Source organism: Chelon labrosus, assembly GCF_963514085.1.
Source record: "Chelon labrosus genome assembly, chromosome: 3".
Taxonomy (NCBI): Eukaryota; Metazoa; Chordata; class Actinopteri; order Mugiliformes; family Mugilidae; genus Chelon; species Chelon labrosus.
In genome coordinates this window covers 16,710,354-16,736,133 of record NC_140339.1, presented here as the reverse complement: position 1 = coordinate 16,736,133, position 25,780 = coordinate 16,710,354, and the positions used below count along the sequence as shown (strand labels likewise).

The 25,780-nt window shown below is 44.8% G+C and overlaps 1 protein-coding gene across 1 annotated transcript in view; it reads right to left on the bottom strand.

The window, feature by feature from the left end:
* Window positions 1-480: 480 nt before the first annotated feature.
* fto (FTO alpha-ketoglutarate dependent dioxygenase) overlaps window positions 481-25,780 on the bottom strand; it is a 114,732-nt gene continuing 89,432 nt past the window's right edge. The window contains 2 exon segments of the mRNA XM_084541973.1: window positions 481-2,105; window positions 2,908-3,048. Of these exon segments, the coding sequence (XP_084398099.1) occupies window positions 2,099-2,105; window positions 2,908-3,048 (148 nt within the window). The 3' untranslated portion in view covers window positions 481-2,098.

The window sequence follows — 25,780 nt, the reverse complement described above, 5'->3', positions numbered from 1 at the left end:
ACGGGGAGCGACACAACTCACTCAATCAATCCATCAATCAGTCTGTCGTGGTAGGTGTTTGCGCTGCTAATCCAGACGGTTCCTTTGAAGTTTAGAGAAAACAGACAAAAAAGCAGCTGGCTACAAAAGAAAACGCTTCCTTGTTGAGCGTAGTGCAGGATATACGTTCATTTTATAGAAGCTCAGAAGGTTTTTTGTATTAACAAGTGTATTAAACATCAGGGATATTGATAAAACTGGCTCTGTAAATTAAATGCAACTAATGTGGCACTTGCAGCGAATTCATATGGAAATAATTACTTATCATTTATTAGGAAATACTTTTGTGACTACTGTGCATGTTCCTGCCAGTGATCTGTTCTACGTGACTGAAAAAGTGATCTTGGCCTTTGCTGTCCTACTTACCTTGAGGAAAAGTGAGACTGTAGGGAGAGGCTTCATCACTGTGAAGGTAAAGAGACGCACGCTTGCACGGGTCGGATAAGTCAGGTCGAAAATATTAGCAACACAAATCAATCAACATTGTTATCCACTGAGAGGTTTTAAAAAATGAGAAGGATGCAGGTCATTGGATAAAACACTGTATTTTTTTTGCTTTTTTTTTTATTTACTGCCATTCCTATTGCTTCAGACAGACAAGCTGTGGCGCAGGGAGCACAGAGTGATTCAAACAAGTCAACGCTACTGCCGATCTACAAACAAATCTCTCTGACAACAACACACAACAAAGGCGCAGCAGAAAGAAGAAGCAAGAAGAACAGCGTTTGGCAACCATTAACATCTTGGAAAAGACTTCAGAAGTAAAAAAAGGAGTGCATTCTGCATTTTTAATAGTAAACAGCGTCTCTACTTCGTCGTGAACTAGATAGAGAAAGAAATCAAACGAGGAGGGCTGCTACACTGCTTTGACGTCGGCCCCCTTTTCCACCCTCTTTAGCAATTTTGAAAGTGGATTTTTGTCAGAAGCGCCGGATCCCTCTCCCGCTCTCCCTCTCTCTCTCTCGGATGGCCCGCAGCATTACAGGGGAACGTGGTGCTCTACACACTTTAAGAGTAATTAAAAGCGATTGAACAGCTGTAATTATGAGAAACGGCGGTTGTGTTCCGGGTCATTCTATCAGTGCTGCCTTTCATCAGAGCAGAGGCAGAGAGGGGTGGGGGGGCCCCCGCTTCTAGTCTCTGTTTCTCCATATGCACATCTTCAAGAACAAACAACTGGCGGGCTGCCTACAGGCTCACGCACGCTATCGCATTCACACACAAGCGCCTCCATGTACAACGTGTGGGAGACGTGCACACGGCGACTGGATGCACTCGCACAAACACGCACGCACACACATCAAATATGGCACAGGCACGCGGTCGCAACATTAACACTTAACTACACATTCTTTATGTTCTTCATTGGGTGACATTCATAACTTTCTTATCGTAATCTTTCTTTGGTCTCTTCTGGCTCATTCCAACACTTCTGAACACAATAAAAAAAGGGGGTTACAATATACACAAGTGAAAAATGCAATACCATGTGAGCAAAGTGAGTTTTCTTACCATTCTATACTGTTTCATAACACTGTGTGACAAGTAGAAAGCATATGTATGTACTGAGCTGTACTGAGAATGAGTCAATCCACTGATAAAAGCATGTCTGGGTTACATGAGATTAAGTAACAGAGTACACTGAAATAATAAATAGTTACACAATGTATGCCGACACTGAAATGCAGGTTCCGCGTAAAGGTTTCGTTAGACCGCTGAGACACTAGTAGCTTGGTGCTAAGCTTTGCTTTGTTAGCATGTTACTGAAGCACTATTCTGGATCTACTGCGGTGGTCCGCTTTCCTTCCAGCCACATCCAAGAAGGGGGTGGCAGAGATTCCGGGGTCAGCTAGTGGGGTAGTGGAGGGCGAAGTGGAAGGGGTGGGTGGGTGAGTGGGATGGAGACGCCCCAATCAAAAAGAAATCTATCTCGGTGGGATCGCAACGGAGGTGTCATCAGTGGTCTTCCCCCTCGATTAATGTGGGGACCATTCAGGAAAGCTGGTGGGGTATTTTCCTTATCGTTCTTTCTCACTTCGTCCACCCTTCTGTCCACCCCTCACATCCTGTTGGGGAAGGAAAAAGAGAGGCGCAGAGGTCATAATGCATCTTTGAGGCCTCTTGTGAAAGTGAATCAGAGATATTAACGGAGACATAACTATAGGACAAAAGGTAATTAAGGCATTTGTCAAGAAGCATACGTCACATAATTCGTTGCTCTGACCATCTAACAGCTTGTAGGGGTATTTTTTTTTTTCTTGGAACCAGTTGAAACATAACCTCATAATAAAATCCAAATGCATAATCAGAATTTGAGTCTGGTAACAGAAGCCTAGGGCCTAGGGTAGCTGTTTGATAGGATATATATGTAAAATACTGTAACTTTGGCAACAAGTGTGCATTCTGCGTATCTGTACATGAACTACAACTATTTTGTGTAGTTGCCAAAGCTGAAAGACTGATAGTAAAACAAATAAGTGGTTGTCGAAAGTCCTTGCAATTTCTCTTATTTCTTCATTTTTAAAGCTCATTTGGGTTCCAACAATGTCCCTAAGTGGCCACTTGAGTTGTTTGTGCCTTTGGCCAACTTTTGAGCGTTTGTTCCTTGGTGTGCACAACATAGGCATTTCTTCTTTGACTGTTCACACATCAGCCTCTAAATGAGGGGTTTATGTATCTGTGTGTATTTCTATAGGACATTATGATACATTGTCCAATGAATCAGAATAGAAGTAATAAATAAACAATAAACATCACATATGAATGTATGCATGCAGCATGACCTATATTAAATATATATACACACATATTTGTATGTGTTTAGTGTGTACATAAGAACACTTCCACACTTCAACATCTTGGGCCCACCTCCAGAGCAGTGACTCCACTCTGTTGATGATGTCAGCCAGATCAAAGGGCAGAGGCATGCCGGGGTCATCCACGCCCCAGAAGGGCCGGTCCACTGGGGCCTCCTCGGGGGGTAATGTCTGGGCCAAACTCGAGTGGCACCTGAGGCGACAGGACACAGGAAACAAACAAACCCATTAACTCCTCCCTCCCATCAAAACCCTGCTGGCAGACACTCGTCAGCATTAGGGCACACGTCTAAGATCACTCGCAAAACTTTCCACCGGTGCTTTTTATTTTTCCGGACGTTGGCGTCGTCAAACTATATTAAGGTCATTTCAGCTACAGCTGCAGCGACACTCAAGGTGATTTAATTACTGTAGACTTTCTAAAACCGCTAGCCTTCAACCAAACCAAACATCCTAAAATTGAATGATCAGGATACTGGACTTTTTGTCCCCAGACGATTCGCCAAAATCAGAGTGTATAGATAGATTTATATACCCACACACTAACAATTTATATTTGTTGATAACAGTAGGACTGTAATAGGTGAAGCTAAACAAAGATCTTTCTATCCGGTTCTTCTGTGATGAATGATGAATGTCCCAGAAATGTCAAGCTGCTTAGTCAAATAAGTGTGTAAGTGTTAACTCATTCCCAAACACACAAACAGTACTGTGTGTTTGACCAGGAGGCAACAGGCTGGTGTTTCCTCTTGTTTTTTACGACTTGTAATAATACGGCACTCAACTAACACCTCCAGGATAGGAGAGAGTAAGATTGTCACTGTGTACAAAAGACTAGAAGACATCCGAGTTTCTTGTTAGAAATGCTTTGAATGATTTAAAGTTTTATTGTTAAGTACATTTTAATGCCAATCGTAGTTGCTTTGGCTTTTGAAATACTTAAAAACTCTAATGTCAGTGAAGCTTATTTGCCTGAATGGAGCCGAGAGGAAAGGAAGAAAGTGACGCCTTTCTCAAGTCATAAATGGTTGCAACAGAATTGAGTCGATGAGAAGCCATGATATCATGTATCATGATTAATGCCCCATTCATCACACACACATGCAGTCACACACAGTGGGATGCTTTCACGAGAACATCATTCTCTGTTGTTGCAATCATGACACAACAGCGAGAAATCCAGCCTCTTCATGTCACTGCGTGATTTTTCTATGATTAATAATCTGGGGTTGGTTGTAATTTCTACAGTGTTGGGAACCCCCGCAGACCTTGGCCACATCTTTTGTCAGACCTGTGTAAATATTTACTGCTGTGACTCTGTGTTGCTCTCGGCTGTCATTGTAAATCTGCCCTCCCTCTGCCTCTTGACAGACGAGAGTGACCCCTGACCCGGAGGTGCACGAGGGAGAGGTAGCGGATGGCATTTGTGTGCTGTGTGCGCAGTGTGTGTATGTGTACACGCTTGTGGACCAAGAAATTTCCTTCTAGAGCCACAAGGCCAGTCATATTCCCCACTCAGTCATTATGCCAGAGTCTGTCCTGTCATATCTCTTTACCCTATCCACACTCACACAAAACCTCAAACAAGCCCCTCTCACACACACACACACATATAAACACACACATGACTGCCACCACCTTGTGGCCAGCGACTGAAGGAGGGGATGGAGAGGGCACAGAGAGCTGAAGAGAAGGACAGGGGGGTCGGTTATGGATGAGATGAGGTGATGTTAAAGTTGTCAGGGGACAGCCGGGGGCTGCCACAATTTGTGGTTATATATTTTCACCGGAGCCACTTAATGTTCGACTGGCTCTCGGCCTAAGTGCTGCATTTTGGTGCGGTTAGCCCTTTAAAGAGCTGCTGCATTATGGTGGTGAGGAGCAGCATTAACATCCACTGTCCAATATATCTTCAGCGCTCTGGATCAGGGCCTGATAATAGCATCTGTTAACATGCACTAAGTACCATTATGTAGCACATCACTTCATAAATAATACGATTAGGCGACCTTGGGGCTTTGCGACGAGCCGTGTGTTTAAATGTTCTCATCATTTATTTAGGGTGAGAATTAAAGGAAGCACCACTTCAGAGGAGGAGGAGGAGGAGGAGGAGGACATGGCTGGCATACATATCTACAGAGTGTGTGAGTGCAAACTGACCCAGACAGCACACACACACACACACACACTGTGTGGTTCTGCTGACATCAGCTTGAGGACACCATAGGCCAAGGGAACCCAGGCTTTTGATTTGGCCTGATTAAGTATTCATGCAGTAGCGCTATGAGAGAAAACACTTGCCTCTTTTCTGCTGCCCTGACTCATAATGAAAGGCTACATACCGTAAAATCCCGACTAGCCGCTTTCCACAGTGCTGCTGCATTTATTTGACAGGGGATCTTGCAACATTAGCTTGCAAATAGAAGGCTCCTGGTATACCAGAGATATAAAAGATATCAAGACTCGAACACTATCAAAGATAATATAGTGTACGTAATTCAGCACACACTTTTACACAATCTACCACTGTTCACAGAGTGCCGTCCCTTGACTGCTAAAATGGAACCAAACAAAAAGTCAATATCAAGCGAGGTGCCTTAAGCTCTCCAGGGCTCTTGCTAGAATTTCTGTGTAAGCCACAGTGGCGTACAAACAAAGCTCACCAAAAGACTTTCCCATGGCAAAACAGTCCACCTTAAAGTTAAGGTCAAAGACAAAGAGGTGTGCATGTGTCTCTCTGTGTGTGTGTGTGTGTGTGTGTGTGGGAGGGGGGTGTTAAAGAGAGAGGGAATGTGTTTGTGAGTCCAGGCTGTTCCAATGGATTAACCCCAGACAGATATGGGCCTAACTATCCCATCTGGCGCTCGGTCAAGAGAGATTGGCAATACAATCACTCATTTCAATTTGCCCTGAAACCTTATAGCCTGGCAGGCCCCTGCTCAAATGGTATGCTAATGTGAAAGGTATCTAGGATTCTATCGCCTCTATTCCACAGAGGCCTTTCCCTCCGCGCAGCACAGTGCACTTGAACTGCGGCTGGGGCGGGAGCTCCAACGGCCCTCGCTGCAATAAGGGCCGGAGCCCCCTTTGCGCTCAAACTAACCACTTTAGCTAAAGTGAGTGTTAATTATGGACAGGCAAAGCAGTCAATAAAAGGTTAATGTAAAAGTCAAAGGATAAATTCCTTTAAGCATTGCATCATTCCACCATCTCCGCGACCAACACACTGCTCGCAGGTCTCCTAATCAATACGTTTTACTGTAATGCGCTCCCCATCGATTTCCTCCCTCCCTGCTCCATGGTCCGGGCTCCATCACTTGGTTAAAAGAAAGGAGAGAGAGAGGGAGAAAGAGGTAGTGGGAAGAGAGAGAGAGAGAGAGAGAGAGAGAGAGAGAGAGGGAGGGAGAAAAACGAGTAAATAAAATGATTAACCTCGGTTTCACTTTGTTGTTTCACTCTTAGACTCTTGCTGAAAGGCTTGTTAGAAGAGTGCAGGGTGGTCCAATATCATCACTGCCATCACCGCCGTCCCAATCATCAGCATCATCAGCCCACTCAATCTCTGGCCGGTGTGCAATTGTGTAGCAGTACACTCAAGCAGGGCCATACATTAAAAGGCCTTCTGCTCTTAACAGGATGGAAATCCGCCTAATAGACAACATCAGTGCTTCCGACTCATGCAATTACACTGATAAATGCACAATTGTGTCAGGCCAAGTGAAAAAGAAGCCAGAGGATGTAGATAGGAGACAACAGTTATTGCATTATTGCTAGAGGAGGTCATTTGTAACCACATGGGACCAGACAGCTTGGGTTGCTTGACTCAGGACGTCATTTTAGGACATGCTAGAAGTCTGTTTTCATTTCAAAAGTTTTAAAAAAGAGAACACTTGTTTGTGATGGCAACTATGCGAATGTTGTGTAATTTATCTTTACTAAAAATGTGTACAAAACAAAAGAACAACATGCTCATGAATAGTTTGCTGAGATTCATCCCCAAAGTATGTGTCATACCCACACACCCAAACCAGACCACAAAATGAAGCTTGTGCAAAGATATAGTGAACATCAATCAATCCACGGTGTCAATTTTGATCTGTGTTATACGCCGGGGCTGATCAAGGGAAGTCAAATACCTCAGATCACCTGCTTCCTCATGCTCTGCCTGACTCTCCAGCAATTCTGTGCAGGTGTGAATTTTTATGGTTTTGGCAGCCTGAGTGCCCGATAGCTGAGAATGCAATCAAACAAGTCATGAAAAAACAGGCATGTGTCTCATAAATCAGCCTGCCCCTGAAGGTAAGGCATGCAATCACGTTCCAGGGAGAGAGAAGAAAGAAAGAAGTATATTGTGCATGTACATTCTGTATATGTGCAATATTGTGAAAGAAATGAGTAATTAAGCACATCTGTCTCTGTATGTCATGCAGGTATTTAATATGTGAAAGCGGAACGTTTATTTACTCAGCTTTCTTCTGCGTTGTGTAAGATATTTGTGGTGTTATGCAGAGGGCAGTGTAACAGAGAGCCATTCAGAACAAGGCTCTACCTGTACGGAGTGAAGTCTTGGATCTCTACCCACACCACCCAGGACTCCAAAGGTCCTGTGAACTCTGAGGGCTGTCTGAACTGTGCATCAAATCCTATTACTCCAATCACTGCCACATTCAGCGTTAAATGTACAGTGGTGTAGAACGTGAGCCAGCCAGCCAGAAAGAAAGAAAGCGTGGGCAGGGCCACGTCTTAACCGTTTCCTCAGGATCAATCAAACGCTATTGTGTCTGCAGACAGCTGCTGACTGTACACTTTGCGAATGTGTGAGGTGGGCAATTGTGGAGAGAAAAAAAAAAAAACAGAGAGGGAGGGGGCATCATCAAATGCATGACATATGTTCCTTTCATTTTGATTCCCTCTAAGGAGCCTTGGCTAATAAAACTAACATCTGATGCACTCCTTTTCCCTTTAATTAATGGTCGTGGAAACCACACAAAAATGCATTAGCAAGAGGGGAGGTGGTTGCCACGTGGTGCTTCCAACACCCCCACCCAACCACCCACCCACGTGCCACCATTGCTGTGGTACTGCTGGGAACAGTGATTCTGCCGGGGAGCATGGGTACCTTTGGATGGAACAGCCCCTTCGTCTGACTCTGTGGGGTCTCCCTCTTGCCAGCCGCAGTCTGGACTACTCATTAAACCACATGAAACAAATAGGGCTCATTATAGGCATCTCCAGCCAGCTGGAAACACACAACCAGGAGTCTGCAACGTGTCTGTGTACTGTTGGTAGTGTTATTTGGAGTCTACGGCAGAAACTGAGAAGTTTCGTTGTACCTGCACCGTTTCTGCCTGCTTCACACCCTAGGCGTTTGATGTGGCCTGGCTGGCTGCCCCGTCTAGAGCAGGGTGAACCAGATGTAACAGAAAAACACACACAAAGCGAGGTAGCCTCTAAACAGCCTTCATAATTGGAAGCAATAAAACACTATTGCAGTCTGGAAGTGCAAAGGAGGCAAGCCCCTGAACTACAGCTACTGCTCTCAAAAACCAGGTGGACGTCCATTAGGTGCTTAACAGCGTAACAAATTACCGAACACCCCGGCCTGCTCCTTCTCCTCCTCGGGCTATGGGATGGAATGTGGCCTAATGTCAACACAGGCGCAAAATTTACGAGCAGACAACTATTGTTCAAATGCAATCAGGTTCCAATAAAAAACAAAAAAGAGGCAGGAAAAGGACAAACAGATAGGCTCCTTCTGGCCGTTTACTCTTCCGACAAGGGGTGGAGAAATGAAGAGATAGATCGCCCCCTAAGGCTCTGGGTCTAAGCAAGTTTGTGTGTCTGTGTCTTACAGAGAGTCAGACAGAGTATAAGTGTGTGTGCACTTGAGAGAGTAATGTGTGAGTGTGTGCTCCAGGCTGCCTGGGGAGGAATGAGCTAGGCTGCGGCTTTTGGCCTACTAGCCACCTGTGCCAGGCTACAGGTTTGCTCCACAGAAGCAGAAGATTTTGAGAAAAACTGAAATAAAAACAAACCAAAAAAAAAAAAGGAGTTTACTCTGAGCCTTGTAAGTAACACCCCAAGGGTAACATTAAACAGGGGCCGCCGCCCCGGTTCAAGTCAGCATCCCAAATAAGCCACACGTGGCCAAATACCAGAGTGAAACATTTTTATAAATACAGGCAAACCTAATTAGAGTTGGTTCTGAGGAGACACACAAAGTTTTTCCTGATGACGCTGTTTATTTATAAAGCCCAGGAGAGAGAATGGAGCAATAAGGGGACTTAGTGGCGAGGGTAAAGAGGTTACGAGCCTGCGAGTGATTGCACTTTTTCACAGCTCGGCGTTGGAAGGCCGTAAATCTGCTGTTAGGGAATCAGGAAGACGGTTAATGTGGCGTTGGGAGCACTAACTCTCAGTTTTCCAGGGCAGTGGCATACCGTTGCTGTGAAAACTTGTTGTGCTGAGAGTGATCTTGTAAAACGATCATTTTTAACCCTTATCCCTCCCCTGTTTCGCGTGCTCCCTCCCCTTCTGGCCAAGTGTTAGTGCCTTGTGGGCATCACCTGAATGGTGCAATAAAGCTGGTGATGGATGAGGCTTGCCTCAACAGCCATACAGCCGAGCCATTGGACGACACCTGACCCCGGTCACGTGATAAGGTCGATCCAACGTAGGCACAATTCCCACCTGTCTTCAGGTGACAATAGGGGGGTCAAGCTAGCCCAGCTAATTATAGTCTATTGTAACATAAATTGCCTAGTTACAAGTCATCTTCGAAGCTCCAGGGTATGTGGTGTTAAGTTCTGAAGCCTCTGTGTAAAGCAAAACTCTGAGACAGAAGCTTTAAACTGTTGCACAACAGATATTGGGTTTCAGAAATGTGTATATTAAACTGCCTGACAAGACGAGGGGAGACAGCGAATTTGCTGTTCCCTTTGAACAAACCATGGGAAGAAACGAGCAACTCTTCAAGAGCAGGAATCATCTTTAAATAAATAAGACGTTTTGTTCAAATTGCACACCTCACTGTTGACACTGCTTGTCATGACGAGATGACATAAAACGCCCAGTGAACCTGTGATAGTAAACATGCCTCACTGAAGCGGTCGTAAATCTCATAGTACATAAATTGGACAGGCCCAGGTGTAGGCTATAATATGACCATCAACAAGACATTCTTGTAAAAACTGACGCTAAACTCTTAATACACATAGTATTTAATACTGCAAATATTAGCATTTATATATTAAATAATTATATCAGCCTGTTAAGTGAGTCTTTTAGCAAGACTTCGGCCATTCAGTCTAATTTTTTTTTGTTAACATTTGAATGGACAAACAAAGGAGTGGCACACAGGAGGAGTTGATGTTCACATTCCCACAGGAGCATCTGCAATAAGTCAACAACAAAAACTGACATTACTCACTGTGTTTACAGTACAGGATGAATTCTGAAACATGTCAGGCTGAGAATACTGACTGACTGACTCACTTTCCCAGATGCCTTTTGTTCCCCCAGTAAACCGCCGAAAGAAAAAGTCCCAAACCGAGCAAAGCATGAGAGGAGACTATAGCATGTGCAGCACATGAGCGTGTGTGTGCGTGCACGTGAACACATGTGTACGTCGTGCGTCCATGCCAGAGGAGCGCTCTCCGCCAGGTGTTTGAACTTCTGCATCACCTGGTACTCCCGCTGCGTGAACACGAGTTTTGTTTCACCCTATTAAGTAAATAGTGTAATTAAAGGGCCTCAGCATTTAAAGCGTTGTGAACAGCCAGCAATTTGTTTGGAAGAGCAGCCAGGCTAGGCCCCGAGGCACTGCACCGAACAGGATGCAAAGGGTTCACACAGTGAGCCAGGGAACACAGTATAATGGCGTGTGTGGGTGTGAGTATGTAAGTACCTGACTATGCAGATGAGCTGGTGCGTGTGTTTTAGGTGTGGGAGCAAATTACTCATTGAAAAATGTTCTAGGTGTTGAAAAAGGAAGTTCTTTGTGGTCTATGTACATAATAGCTTTCTGTTTGTAGTTGTATAACCAAGGACTGTTTTCATAGGACCCATACCTTTGCAATGTTGATAATGATATGAGTTAAGTATAGACATGTCACAGGCTTAGAATGTCAGTCGCAAAGACAACAATAAAACAAAAGCCACAAGCAGAGCTCAGCATAATAAAAACAGAGGGATTACAACTGAAGTGGTAATAGAGATCGACTCCCTTTATTAGTTTCCTCTCAGTGATTTTCCAATCCACATACATCCCCACTCTGCACTACCTATCCCAGTGAGGATGCTTCTTACTAAATTCTCTGCCGTTACAGCTGATCCAGGGTCAGCTGTGGGGAGTAAGAGAGGGATAACCTCTTTCTGAGCCCCACAGAAGCCCAGATGGCTGTGAGGAAGCCGTGATCCAAGAAGTAGCTTACAACTCAATCATTGCGGCCGCATCTCCAAGTCCACAGTTTAACCCCCTCTGATGTCAGCCAAGGTCACAGATGCACACTTGAGAGGCAAAAAGAGCCAGGAGTGAAGTGCTGCCAGAGTCGAAGGAATTAGATCCGGGCTGAGTGGCCCTCATCTGGCTAAGCCTGGTAAGTAGCAAGACTAACAGGCTGAGGCACGGTGGTTTGGGTTTGCAGACACTCACAGACACACACACACACACCGTTGATTCTAAGTTAGCACGCAAATGGACACACACATAAATAAGGAGGTAAACACTCACTGACATAGGCACACACATGCACGGAAGGACTCGGAGGGTTACAGATGGTGTGCCCTGGGCCTGCTGACTGGGGCTCTGATTGAGCTAGTTTTAGATCTAGTGTGGAAGCTGCCACGATGCAGAGGGCTCAGGGGTTGGGGAGGAAGACAAAGAACAGCGGAAGGAGTGCATGAGGGGAAGAGAGGAGAAGGTGGGGTCTAACTCATGTCCCTGCACGGGGGCCTCCTAACATTTTCAGAACGACATCGACATGTCATTGTCCATTTGTCCCCTTGCCCTGTTGCCCATGTGCTACCCCTGTGTCTCCACCTAAAGGCTACACGCAGCACAAACACACACCAACATACAAACAGACACACTGGGAGCCAACGGCCACTACAGCCATAATTCCGGATGACTTCCGCTGTCTCGACTGGCAGGAGACAGGGAGGGTGAGGACAACAAGCTGTGAATACGGGAAGAGACAGAAAATCATTGAGAACCTTGCCTTTATGAATCTTTGATGAGAGAGTGGGGGTTGGAGGGGGCTTTGCCTCTGGTTAAATCAGAGCATAGCGTGTGTGGTGTGTGTGTGTGTGTGTGTGACTGCCAACAGAGGTTGAGATAAACAGGGCCTGGACCAGGCCCAGACAACTGCAAAACCCCGCAGTCGGGAACATTTGTCCCTGCAATTAGTCCCTGTCCTCCCAATTCATGTTGCAGGTAAGTGGTATTGGTGGCTAGCAAAACAGCTACAGCTCAGAGTGCCTTGGAGCACGGCATGAGGTGGAAGGTTGAACTGTGTCAGGAGTTCTTTGTGGGCAAGTCAACAGATTCTTCTATATTTAATTATGCAGCTGGCAGTTCCTCCACAGATTAATCTATCAATCAATCTCTGAACAGGAGGTAGACAGGATTGACACTTCATGAATAAGCATCATACCAGGTTACATGTATTTAACAGTACTTGGCAATAACCCTTAACTAATTATAATTATCACATTAGTTGGAACCAGTTTTCGACATCAGTGCCTTTTCTTCTGTATTTCATGTGAAAGGAAACGCTCCTTTGTTTACCTACCGATGACTCAAATTTCAACAAAAATTTGATTTTAAACTGCATTTTTTGAACATTGCACTTATGAAGTTGTGAAAAACTTCTCTAAAGTACTCTAAAACATGACCATTCAAAACTATTAATATCTTGTCTTCAGTCAAACCTGGCAAGTAGCCCTCTGTTTGGAAAACATTTTGTTTCGTACGGCTGACATTGCTAATAGCCCCCATTTCTCATGCAAGAGAACCAGTTTTATACACATTAACAGGTCTGGCTCTCTGCCATGAAAAATGACACGCAACTATTCGCAAGAAGAAAAAACAAACAGCATGACGAGCTGTACAACACTGCAGTTTTCTGATTAACAATGATAAAGCATGTTGCAGTGTCTTGTAAGGACATACTAGCAATTACAGCGTGGGAAGTTGGATCACACCCACACCCTTGCGGTGTTCCCTTTCGTCACTGTTCATTGTTTTACCGTCACACCTGTTCTGATTTCGGACAGATGAAAAGCAAACGATGACTCAGAGGACGCTGTTTTAATTAAAAATACAAGACTTGTTACAACAACCCTCCCTCACATCTCAGAAACTGCTTTTTAATTGATGTCAAGCAGGTGCCAATTTTCTTCTCAACGTAAGTTAGGTTATGTTACGAAACAAGCAGAGCAGCATACTAGCTTTATCTCATCTGCCACCTGTGACAGCTCAGTATTCAGAGTCCTCCAGGAAGCTCGGCTCATGTTAATGTGTCACCGATGAAGCCCTTTGAAGGCTCGATTCATCCATCTGTCAGCGAGCACTGAGGTGCTGCTGACTGACTTCCGATCACATGAGAGTTCGGCAATGAGGTGAACTGTCTTAAGCTGATCAAGAGTTGCCGTGGCTTCCATCTACATCTGTCAGGTTCCAACTTTACACTTCGCTGCACAGGTTGATCACATAGAGCAAAGTACAGGTGCAATTTCAAGCTGCTGTTTGGACTCATCTACTTTAGGCTTGAATTAACACAGAATTTCTACTTTCTGGGATCCTGAGATGAAGGCGGAGGATTGATTGACAACTAAAGTGCCTTTTCTCACAGCTTGTAGACCTGCCACAGCTGTGAACTCATGGCTTCCTACAGCCTCAGGAGAAGACAATGGAGAAGTATGCCAGGTTTGGGTTGGGTCGTTTATGGGATGAGACTGAGTCTCAGAGTGCCCCCTGATGGTTCATACATGTTTTATGGCTGGGAGTGAAAAATTTTTTGGGATGAGTGGTGCGGCAAGAAAAAGTACAACTACAATGTCACCTGACATCAAATGGAAATGGTGTCCAGCCTTTGTTTGCAGGCAAAGGGAGGTGAAAAGAGCAGTACTTAGCAGAGCAGCTAACCTGTGGTCTTATCTGCTGGACAAATCAATAGCAGTGTCTGAGAGCAGAGCAGCGTATGCTGGGAGGGAGCCAGAGGGGCTACCCCTGGCCTGCTGCCCCCCAGGCCCCTCCTGGGGGGTACCTGCCTGTCTTTTCACTCTCCATCTCTTCTGCTTCAGTGCTCCCATCCTGCAACTACTTGCCCACATTCAGAGACATGCATGCAACAAGCCTACATATCCTCTGAAACAGGCATCTTATACTATAAAATGCAACATGGAATCCGCATTGTCAGAAATGTAACAATGCAAGTGCAGACGCATATAAGGCATAAAAGAGCATATACAAGCAAATTCAAACATGTGCATGTACATACACACACAAGATGCATGTGCACACACTATTTGTCCCCTGATACCCCATAGTACATGGAGCCCAGTATGGCCAGCCTACAAATGGCTTCCCATTGCATTGGTCTGTTACACAAGAGGGCAAAGGAAGCTGTACTTAATGCACAACAAGAACACCCACGCCACCCGCCACCCCCACCTGGCCAAAAGCCCGGGAGAACAGCCCGGCCCTGAGCAAAAGTAAAAGCAGCGCTCGTCTACGGGAAACTGCGAGAACGCAATTCTCTAAAAAGCAGAGACCTTTCTCCTCATCCCTCCTCCACTTGCCTGCTGCCTGCTTACTTTCAATCACAGTTAACATCACAGAACAAGAAGTGGAGGGATGGGAGGAGGCAAAACACAAGCCTGCTGCACAATGCACTTGTCTGGCAGCTGCTTGGTCTGACATTTGAGGCCATAGGGACCTTGTTGAAAGAGCAGATGCTCACTGATGTACAGGCACAGGAACATGGCAACTACACAAGTGGCTGAAGCCGAAAAAAAAAAAAAAAATCTGCACAAACATATGACAGAAAAGAACAAGGGGAAAAGCTGAAGATGGCAAGCTCACGCAGAGATGTGTCTGAGTGTAGAAACATGACCTCAAATACACAGCGGAGTGGACACGGCACACCAAGAAAACAATGCAGTGGATTTAAAATAGTCATCACCCTCACAGCAAAAACACATTAAATAAACATTTGCACTTATATAAGAAATATATACTGTAAATTTAAATAAACGTATGTAGAAAGACATGCCTGTCTATGAAACATGATGAATACACACAATCCCACCATCCCTGTGGATAGGTGGAGAACAAGCTGTCAAAGCCTCCACACACATTAAAATATAAAATACCTACTATCCTACAGTGAAAGCAACTTATATATTGACCTATTTACATAGTGCTTATGTGGATATATCCGATTACCGTTTATACTATATTAATAAGATTCGTTCACTTGAAATAACCGGAAAGGACAGAAGGCAGAGGTCAATGAGGGAAGAAAAAAAGCTAACTTTAAAAGGAAATTGGGAAAAACTAAACAGAAAAATAAAGAGTGACGGAAAGATGAGATGGAAGGAAAACAGATGGAAACAAAAGAGAGAAACACAAGACAGAGAATGCAAAGTGAGAGAGGTATTAAGCAGGCAGCATCGTGGTGCATCTCCGGCACAGAGAAATTAGTTTCCGCAGAGGACCGCAGGCAGCGTTATGGAAATGGGTGGCTGGCAGCTTCTTTGGCTGACTGTAAACAGGATCTTGGTAAGGCATATAGCCTCTGGTGAGGCCCGTGGAGCCTGGCATCATCGCGACGCCGCATTGAGCTGCAATACTCCCACGATCCCTCCTTCTATTTATCTGGTTCCTTTGCTCCAACCTGCCCAAACTCCAGTCGTGAGTAATTTATGAAGTGGGACGGGGGTGGTTGCGGAAGCGATACACGCACATCCTGACACCAAATACATGACATGTTCCACATGTCTTCCCACAAAACTACAAAGAGCTCTTTTGTCTCTACAAAGAAAAAGAAACATTAAGAAGTAGTTTGGGTGCTTGGATCACTGCTGTGAACCCGTTAGTTAACCCTGCAAGCCAGGCTATGAGGTCAAACCAGAATTAAAGTAGCCCTCTGTTCTCATGGTTAGCTTAAGTCCCAATTAAGCCGCTCATTCAAGGAATATGACATTATCTGGCAGCATTGTTTGGTTATCTGGCAGCACTGTCTTCTGGTTATGCCAGGGTACAAACGAGATACACAGCCAAGTGACTAGAAGAAATCCAAGCCAAAAGACTAGCCAGGAGTAAAGGGACCTTGGTCATTAAAAAAGAGCACAATCAGTACACTGAGATTTTTTTTTTCCAATTAGTATGGCAAATTACTTCGATAGTGTTCAATCAAGGGATCCAATAAAATCCACTTTGCAGATTTTCCCACCAAAATTGCACTACCTCACATCTGTCTTTGCATGTGTGTCAGCACTACATGTGCAACATTAAGTGAGTCTACTGGTCCGCCTCTGCACAGTGGCTGACACAGGCCTCTCTATTTCCTCTTCTAAACAGGCGGCACAATTAGGCCTGCATTATATCTGTCATGTTGCAAAAACAAAGTGCGGTGGCGTAATGCGAGGTCTTACACAAAAGTAAACAACTTCATCTCGTGTCTGAAATATGTGTCACTCTGATTGCGCAAAGCTGCCCATCGACACAACCGTGTCGGGTTGAAGGAGCATCTCCTAATTAATGAGGGAGAGAGACCGAGACAGAGTCAAAGGGAGAGAAACTCTCTCTTCCACAGTTCTCCTTCAAACAAACACTTCCTACGGGACCCCATTGTTTGGACTGAGGCATCATGGGTAGCTTTATTTACAGATTTTAATTGCTCTGGTGATCTGTGGGTAAAACACCCTGTTGTAATCACCCCACAATAGAATTGTTACTCTTTCTGACAATTGTAATAAAATGCTCTACAGGGTCTGGGGGAAAACGAGGAAACAGACAAGGGCAGAGAAAAAAGAGACGCACGTGGAGGACAATGTAAAGAAAATAAAACCGGAAATATAGTGAAAAAAAAATAAATTAGGAGAAAATATTTTGGATGCAAATTTTCCTCAGCGAGAGGAACTAATCCGAGCAGGCGGGAAGCAGGGATGAGGATGGGACTGTTGTCCAAGGAAATGATTGCTCTCCCACCTCAAAGTGACAACCATGAGAAGCTCACCGTTCCTGGACCTCCGAAGCGGAACCGCAGAGGAGACATCCGCTGCAACCATCAAGCAACGCACACACACACACACCTACACACACACACACCGACAGATTGGGAACGAGGAGGTAGGTCACCTACAGGAAGAGATTAGTGTCACCAGGCAGAGGTATGAACATGGGACTGTCAACTGCAGCTGTTCCTGATCAGGGAGGAACTGCAACAACTGCTCTCATACTGCTTTCAAAGAGCTCGTAAAACACGGTATGTGACAGAGTGGAGAACAGAGGATTTGCCAAATTGGAAATTAAAAAAATGTGCAGGTAAAACATCCGTTAATTCAAATACATACACCACCAAAATGCTATAGTTCTATAATAACCAGCACCTGACTGGAAATGCTCTATCACACAATACTATTACAGCACAATACTACAGTGTAAGAATTTATTTTCGGCATAAAGGCTTCTGTTATTTTGTTGCCTTTGGTTTAAATTTAAATTTACTGAAGAGTTTAATCTATAAACGTTTTAAATATTGCCAAAACTCTATCAGCTGTATAGACCAATGCTTCAACGTGCATCCGTTTGTACTGAAAAGACACTGACACTCCACTGTGGTCCTTTTTTTTGCAGAGAAGAAAAATAGGAGCTCCTCTCCTCTGTGAAAAAGCCTGCTTTACTTAAGTGAGTGAAAGTCTATTATTATGCCTGCTGATAAAGGTAATACAAACACCCTGTGCATCAAAGGTGCATGAAAAATTAAACAGCCAATCAGCTGGCAATTATTCTCTTTAATCTCCTGGAGGCAGCCAATAGCGATGTGCCTCCGGTGGTGGCGGCCTGGAAGGGATTCGTGCCTTCAGTTCTGCACATTTCTCAATCCCAATGCTTACTTTGCATTATGCTCAGCTCAGGATAAAAGAAAGTACAGGCAAAACTTTCCAAACTGTTTTACTTTTTTTTTTCTTCTTCTTATTTGTGAAAATACACCATCTTGGGTATTGATACTATTAAAGCCAGATAAATCAATTCCCCTTTGCTTCTCTGAGACTATAGATCAGTTAAAGGCATTTCAACTGGACGTGAAGACACAGTGTTTATGTTCCAAATGCACAGATCAATTGCCCATTTAAAGCAACAAGATGTGGCACCGGGTTGTTTAGAGAAGATCATTCTTATTGTATTATCGCCAGAGTTTAAGACTGTTGAGTGTGAGTCGTTGATCTTCACTTGTCAGTGCCCCTATTAAAATGTATTACAAAGCATTGATGGATGAGAACAGTTGCAAATCAGCAGGTATGAAAGACACTTATGACTTGCAGCAGGAAAACAGGAAAGTGAAATAACAGTTTGATGCTATAATTAGAAGGTCACGCTGCATTTGCAAAAGTAAAGGCAACTCTCTCTGCTTAGTCAGCAATTCACCTATCCCACAACATGATAAGAAACAAATTTGACCCAGGAAAAACAACAGGGCTGCTGTGAACCATCTCACTTGCTCTGGTGTCTCTGTGGCTCTAGCTATACCCACCAGTCTGATTCACGTCACTTGTGTCCGCACTATCCTCACAAACATGGACTCCCTCCCCACTCCGATCGATGGGCGTGTGGAGCCGCTCAATGCCAACGATTCTCCCCTGATCTTAATTAGAGAAACACATCAGATACAAACGACATCTCAAATCAATCGACAACCACAGGGTGAGGGGACTCGGGTCAGACACAGAGACAACTTTTAGTTCGTTGGGTTTAAAAAACCCAAACTTGAAAGAAATAGCTCTAAGGCCTCATGTGAAATGTGAGCAGCCTCGTGCTAAGGTTCTCTCTGGGTTGGAAATTAGTCAGAAACTTGCACAACATAATTACAAAACAGAGTTCCTTAATGCACCAATGAAATATAGATGAGGTGGCGTCCCTCCACCTCTATGTTCTTTCCGTCACTCTTCATCTCTATTTTCCACTCCACCTCATCCCTCCTCGATGATAGCATATGGATGGATGGTGGCGCAAAGGCAGAAACGGGCTGACAGGATCCTTAGCCGCATGGCTGAGTGTATAACTAGAGACATTAGTGAACACCTACACCCAAGGAGCCCGTCAAAGACAAGGGTATTTAGCGTGGCGCCGAGGGAAACGCAAACACACACATGCCGCACGCACGCACAAAGAGACACACCTGTGCCAAACGCCACTGCATGTTCATTTTATTGGCACACATGTGCACACTGTCGATGATGTGCTCACATGTGTAAGCACGCATGTTCACCAACGCTGAGATGTTGCACCGCCGCGCGCACACACACCCACACACAACCACACACCACTAAGAGAGTCAATAGTGCTGATTTTCCTTGTCAGCTCCTCGGCAGGCACTGGTTTAAAGAGACATCAATCTGTGATGTCAGCACTTACCTAATGAACCCTCTCAGATCGATGGAAGCACTGCTCTGCTACACAGTCTGCTTCTACTGCCTGGCCTGTTTTTATGTATACTCTGACTCTTTTGGGATAAACGCTGGACCAGGCCACGGCATGTCCAGGTGTGTTCATGTGTGCATGCAGCTGTGCAGACATAGGAAAAAAAATAAATAAAAATGTTTGTATGTGCGTGCATTTCCAAAAAGCAGCGCAAACAGCTAATCAAAGATGCTTGTTAACGTGTTTGTGGGTGAATGTAACTGCAGACCTTTGCAATAGTAGGATTACCGGTAGTTGCAGTTTGCACACTTTGTTCACATTTCAGTTACACTTATATTGCTCATATGTGTGTATTTCTCTGTGTTTGAGGGTATAGATATATTTTAATATGTTTAATGCGTTTAAACAGCATTATTATATTAAGCACAATTACGTTGTGATTGTGCTGTGTCCCTGTCTCTAAGTGCTGATGTTAAATACAAACCTAAATGAGCCCATCAGCACGTAATCAAGTGTTCGTGTTCATATGTGAAGCCTAGAATTTATAAAATAAACAGACTGGCTTGATAAATATGCAATAATTGTCTGCATCTGTCCTTGCATACACATGTGCGCAGAACAGAACAGCACCAGGCCATCTTTGTAGCTATAAACCTGTCCTAATGTGTCTTACTTCTCCCAAAATGCATCAGTTTATAGGCTCACTGGAGACGGCAATGGCTATGGAGGTGGCAGCAGCGTGAGATGCTGTACAATTGGATTAGTTCCATTTCCTTTGATCGCCCTCACCCCGTCCCATCTTGCATGTGACACTTCAAATGCAGGAGCCTTCCTGCGCTACTTAATTGACCAGAATAAACATATTATATTGTGATAAGTGTCGCGATTGTAACAAATTGTACGCCGTGACTGACACAAATCACAGCATTAGCCTTGCCTCTCTTATCGGCGGCCTCCTCGTGCCTTTTCAATAAACAATCTAGTAGACGGGAAAAGAGAGGAAGGCAGAGCAAAGGGAGAGACGAAAGGAGAGAAGGAGGGATTGATGGTGGGCGAGGCGAATGGGAGCGCTGCGGCCATGATCTAACGTTTACCCACTTAACCATTCAAAAAGTCATCTTCCTCCATCAGCGCCTCACTTGGCGCTGCATGAGAAACATTATCTTTCCACAGGAGCTATCATTCACAGATGGCTTCCTCCTTCTCAGCAGCCTGCCACAATGCATTTCCAACAGTGGATATTGTGTATGTGAGGGTGTGTGTGTGTGTCTTTTAGTGTATATATTGTCTGTCTGTTGGTGTGGGCATGTGAATGGAGTAGCAAAGCAAGAGATGAGAATAAAAGCAAGAAAACAAGAGGACGAGGAGGAAAGCTAGGAAAGGATTTTTGCGTGTATTTGTATTTGTGTGTAGCTGCGACTGCACAGGTTTGAAGGAAGAGATGACGAGAACTGCTGGAGGCATGAGGGGGGAGGACGTGAGGGAGGCTGACGTGTTAATCAGTGAATCAGCGTCCATCCACTAATGTCTGCCAGTGTAAATAAGGCCCTCATCTCCTGCCGTCACATACGCTGGCTTTCCAGACCATTAGGCCCGAGCTGGCTGGCTGAGGCGGCCCACCGCTCGCAGGAGACTCATTTACGTGTCTATAGGCATCTGTGGCTGGTGATAGGGAGCCCACGTGAAATTAATGGGACTATGGGTGCTGCCAGCCAGCCAGCCAGCTCTCCTGCGCCCACACACACACACACACCCACTTTACACACTCCAATCACCAGCATGTACGCTTGAATGCATGCACACTTACGTGTGCACGCTCACACACACATGCACACACGCGGGCATGGATCTGCACACATGCAGTGGTTTTTATGCATGCTGGGTAAACTAACCTTTGCAGTAAAGATTTAGCAGCTTTATTAGTTTAGGAAATGGCTGTAATTAAGGATAATTCATAATGGCTGCTTCTCCCCTCTCTGCGGTATTAAAAAGGGGCTGGCCTAATTTAGCCTACTTGCATTTGTGCACCAAGGCAGTAAAATGGTTGGTGTGAGGGGATACATAGGCACAGAAAGCGGTACACCTAGGCGCAGAGAGCAAACAGGAGGCCTCCGAAAGGCTCGAATATACTGCATGGTCAACAGGCCAGAAGAGGGCAATTGCCTAATGGACTTTACACATCCTTATAAAACATTTTACACAGTACAGTTTCCAAAATGCATCATTTATAGGGAAAACACTAGGAATCTGAATGTAAAATAGCAAAGACATGGTAAGGCACCATCTCCAAAATGCAAAACTTTCAGGTTTAAAAACCAAATCATTTTGGAGTGAGGGTTATAAATTGTAACCCACAGAACACAGTGTATACAAAAATACAAAATGAAAAAATAGACAGCAACAGAGGCAGATATTTGGTAATAACAGATGACACCGTACATGACACTACAATCCATGGCAATCCAGAACAATAAAACACTGATGTCCAGTGCCAGAAAGGACAAACGTGAGTCTGAGCATGTCACCGAAACTCAAGAGAGGAAGTATGTATCTGGACTGAGCCCACCTCCCTTTCTCCACCCCCCACAGGAGGTGAGGCACGAAACCAGAGGATAAGGATCAATAAGTCCACAATCCTGCCAGCTCCCCTCCGTCATTACCACTGATGAATAATAGAAGACAGGCCCAGCCTCCTGAAGATTCTTGTTGTTCATGAATGTGCAAACAGAGAGAGACTCATATAAAAACACAAAGAGGCAGAAATATGGTGGGAGTCAGATACAGTTCAATCTGATTCACTGACTTCCTGCAGGTCAAATAATGACTATACTCCAGCACCAGCATCTAACAGGAGAGATACAAGATGCTGGAGCATTTTGTTCAACATGCCCGACTCACACACTCCGCCAAAAAGGAAATCAGTCTCCTAGCTCTCTCAAAATAAGAGAAAATATGAGAGACTGAAAAGAAAACAACAACAAGCCTAGTTGTGTAAGGCAGAAAAATCCCCCACTCTTTGGGAATAACATTGTTTTTTTACAGTGCACCTTTAACCTCTCCGAGCTGTTCGAGGTACAAGCGGTACTGAGGCACTGACCATCAGCTTTAAGTAAAAAAAACAACAACAACAAAAAAAAAAAACTGTAGCCGCTTAAAGATACACCCGATCAATTATGGAGTAGCAACCTGTCCAAAATGTGATTTCCACGCTGTCCGCCGCATCTTTCACACATTATCGATTACCTTCGCTTGTAACATTTTCTGTTAATTCTGTTCACCCACACAAAATCTATACGTGTGCATTTCAAAGCAGGCATCTGAGCAGAGCAAAGGCTGCCTCAGCTCTGCAGGCCAGACAATCACTGTCAATCTACCTAATGACCAAGTGTCTGCTGATGCATGCTAGTGAAGTGGGGAGAGTCCCCGGGTGCAACATGAAGCAGAATGGAGAGCATCCTCTGCTTCTCAAAGTGTTGAAAGGGCATGTAAACCCCCCTACTGGAGCTTTCCCAATGCTTCTCACTTTCCTCTGTAACTTTAGTTAGATCAAAGAGAATGGGGGCCTTAAATAGAAGTAGTACAGATCAACTAGGGTTGGGGTAAGTCACATAAGGATGCAAAGGGAAAGTTGAATGCTAGAGTATTCTGTCAGAGTGCAATTCCTTGGCTAACGAAAGTGTACTTTAACAACGAATGGCGGAAGGAAATCCTCCCCGAAGGCTTAGGTTAGTGAGGAAAGAGCAAAGGATGAGCAGAGAGCAGAAAGTTGCGAGACACAAGGGCCTGATGTTCCTGCTGTAAAACCCTGCCCCCGCTTCATTCCGCCGAGCGCTATCGGAGGAGGCTCTGTCCAGTACATCAGCCCGAGGATGTCGGAGATTGAATCAGACCTGCCGGTTCGCTGGCCGTTTCAGCAGCAAAATAAATGACAAGGCAAGTGCTGGTGGAGGGAGAGCGAGGGCAGCCCAAAGGTGTGACCCCACTGATGAGATGAGAGGCAGTCCAGACCTGCCAGACGCACTATTAGAATCTGAGACAGAGATGGGAGATGGGAGAGGGAGGAAGAGATAGTGGGAGCCCGGTGTCACTTTATCAAATTCTTCCCTGGCACATGGTAACAGAGGTCAGGGGAAGAAAAGCATGGGGGCAGAGTGTAAAGCTGAGTGAAAACACAGTGCCGCTCTAATACCTTTCATAAAGAGAAAAGCCTCCTCATCCGCCAGCCATGATTAAATATAACCTGAGTGCTGAAAAACTAACCCCCACTACCCCTGCCCGGGCCTAAGTTTGTGTGAGTATGTGTGCGTTCGTGTGTACACTCAAGGGGTGAGGAGGGTAAAAGCAATTTGTGGAGAACTTGTTGGGTGAGTGGAGTGTATGTTTTTGTGGCATCGAGGGGAAAAGAGGAGGGAGGAGCAGACGCTTGATGTGCACATCCTGGCCTGCAGCTCTCTGACACCGGCCGGGCAACGGTTAATGTGTTAGACTTCTGGTCGCCTGAAATTAATGCTGTCATCAGCAGCTGGAGTTAAAGTGAGACAACGCAACTTTGTCTGAACAGTGGCCACTGCGGCAACACGTAGCCATAACAGAATAACCATATTAAGGAGTCTCCTGGGTGTGAAATAAGTGGCTGACATGGGGCTCTTTCAGCACTTCTGCAACATTTAAAATGTGAGAACATTCACCGGGTTCACCGAAACAGGGTCCATACGTGTACGACTGAGCATGTGTGCATAAATTTAACTGCAATATGTGAGCAACAGTCTATGGTGAAATATGAGAATGAGTTATATTGTTTGCTAATGATTAATTCAGTGTGGGTGAATTAAATTGGGTATGAATTTATCTTTTCTTTGGAAAGATGATTAGGATTTAAATACTGGGAGTAATGTGGAATACTAGCCCATATGTTACTTTCAATTTCTGTCCAAAAACATCACACATGTATCTTTGACAAAGTCAACGTGTATATCTATTTAAACCTTACGTTTCCCCTAAACGCCCCCCATGACATTTGTGACCCCATCACTGAAAGAAAAACACTCTTGTCTGTGGCCGGTGGATGAGTAATTAGGACATTTCTTCTATGTGCCAAAAGAAGGGCCTGGAAATTCAAAAAATGAGAAGACAACAGCGTTGCGGTTCGGATGTGATGAGCCAATATATTCTATAACCTTATTTTATATATGCCTATGTGGTCCTCAGAGATAGAGAAAAATTGGGCCATCAGTGTCACTCAGAGCCCCAGTGTGGAGCCTTGTTTTCTTGATCTAATAGAAGGTAATGATCCAGAGAGCAGGGCTAGGCTTCCTCAGCTACAGAGCAGGCCTCCGGGGGCTACTCCACCCCTGACAGTGGCAGTGGTCGTGGCAGTGCAATAAGAATAAACACATGCAGGCGGGGAGTCTATTTGGCTGAGAGTGATGGCTAGCTTGTTGCTTATCCCAGCCCAATAAATCTCCATACAGGGCCGCGAGATGAGCGCCGCTTATCTCATCATCCCCACGACTGATGCCTCCGACCGGGTGCCGCCGCTCACACCCTCTGATTTATCACAAACAGGGGAGGGGAGAAGTTCTCCACCGCAGTAAAGCTAAAATAAAGGGAAAGAGTGTGGGAGAGGGATACGGCGGCAGGGTGGGAGAAAATGAAATAAAAGGGGGGAGGAAAAAAAAAAGACATATTGAAAAGCAGAGGGCACAGGCAAATAATGCAGAAATATAGAGAGCAAACAGAAAGGTTTTCAAGGGAAAACATGGAGGCTTTGGCGTGAGGCAACGCAATAAACTAAAAATAAAAACTCCCAAACCTGAGGAGGAGGAGAGGGAAGCGTGGGGGTAAATGTCACCATCTCCATGTCAAGGAGTAGTGGTGAGGGGAATTGCACTTGACGGCTGGATTCTTTGGGATTCAGCAGTTTTTCCAAGGCAAGGAAAACTACAGAGAGGGACACAGGGCTGTTATATTTGAAGGGAACCAAATGCACTCTGTCTCATAACGAAACATGCCCTTTGCTTGACTGACACTTGTAGAAAACACACTGAGCCGTGCTCCCAAGGGCTGCATACTATAAAAAAAAAAAAGACTTGTGTAAAGTGAAGCTGGTTGTTAATTGTGCATCTTACACACTCACTTGCCAGTTCATTAGGTACACTTGTGAAAAAGAATGCATTCTAACACAACAATCCCACACTAAATCTTGTCATCGTGATGGTTATGGTATTCGTTATTAGTTAAAAATAACAGAGGGCTGTTGATTCAACTGTGTTTTCAT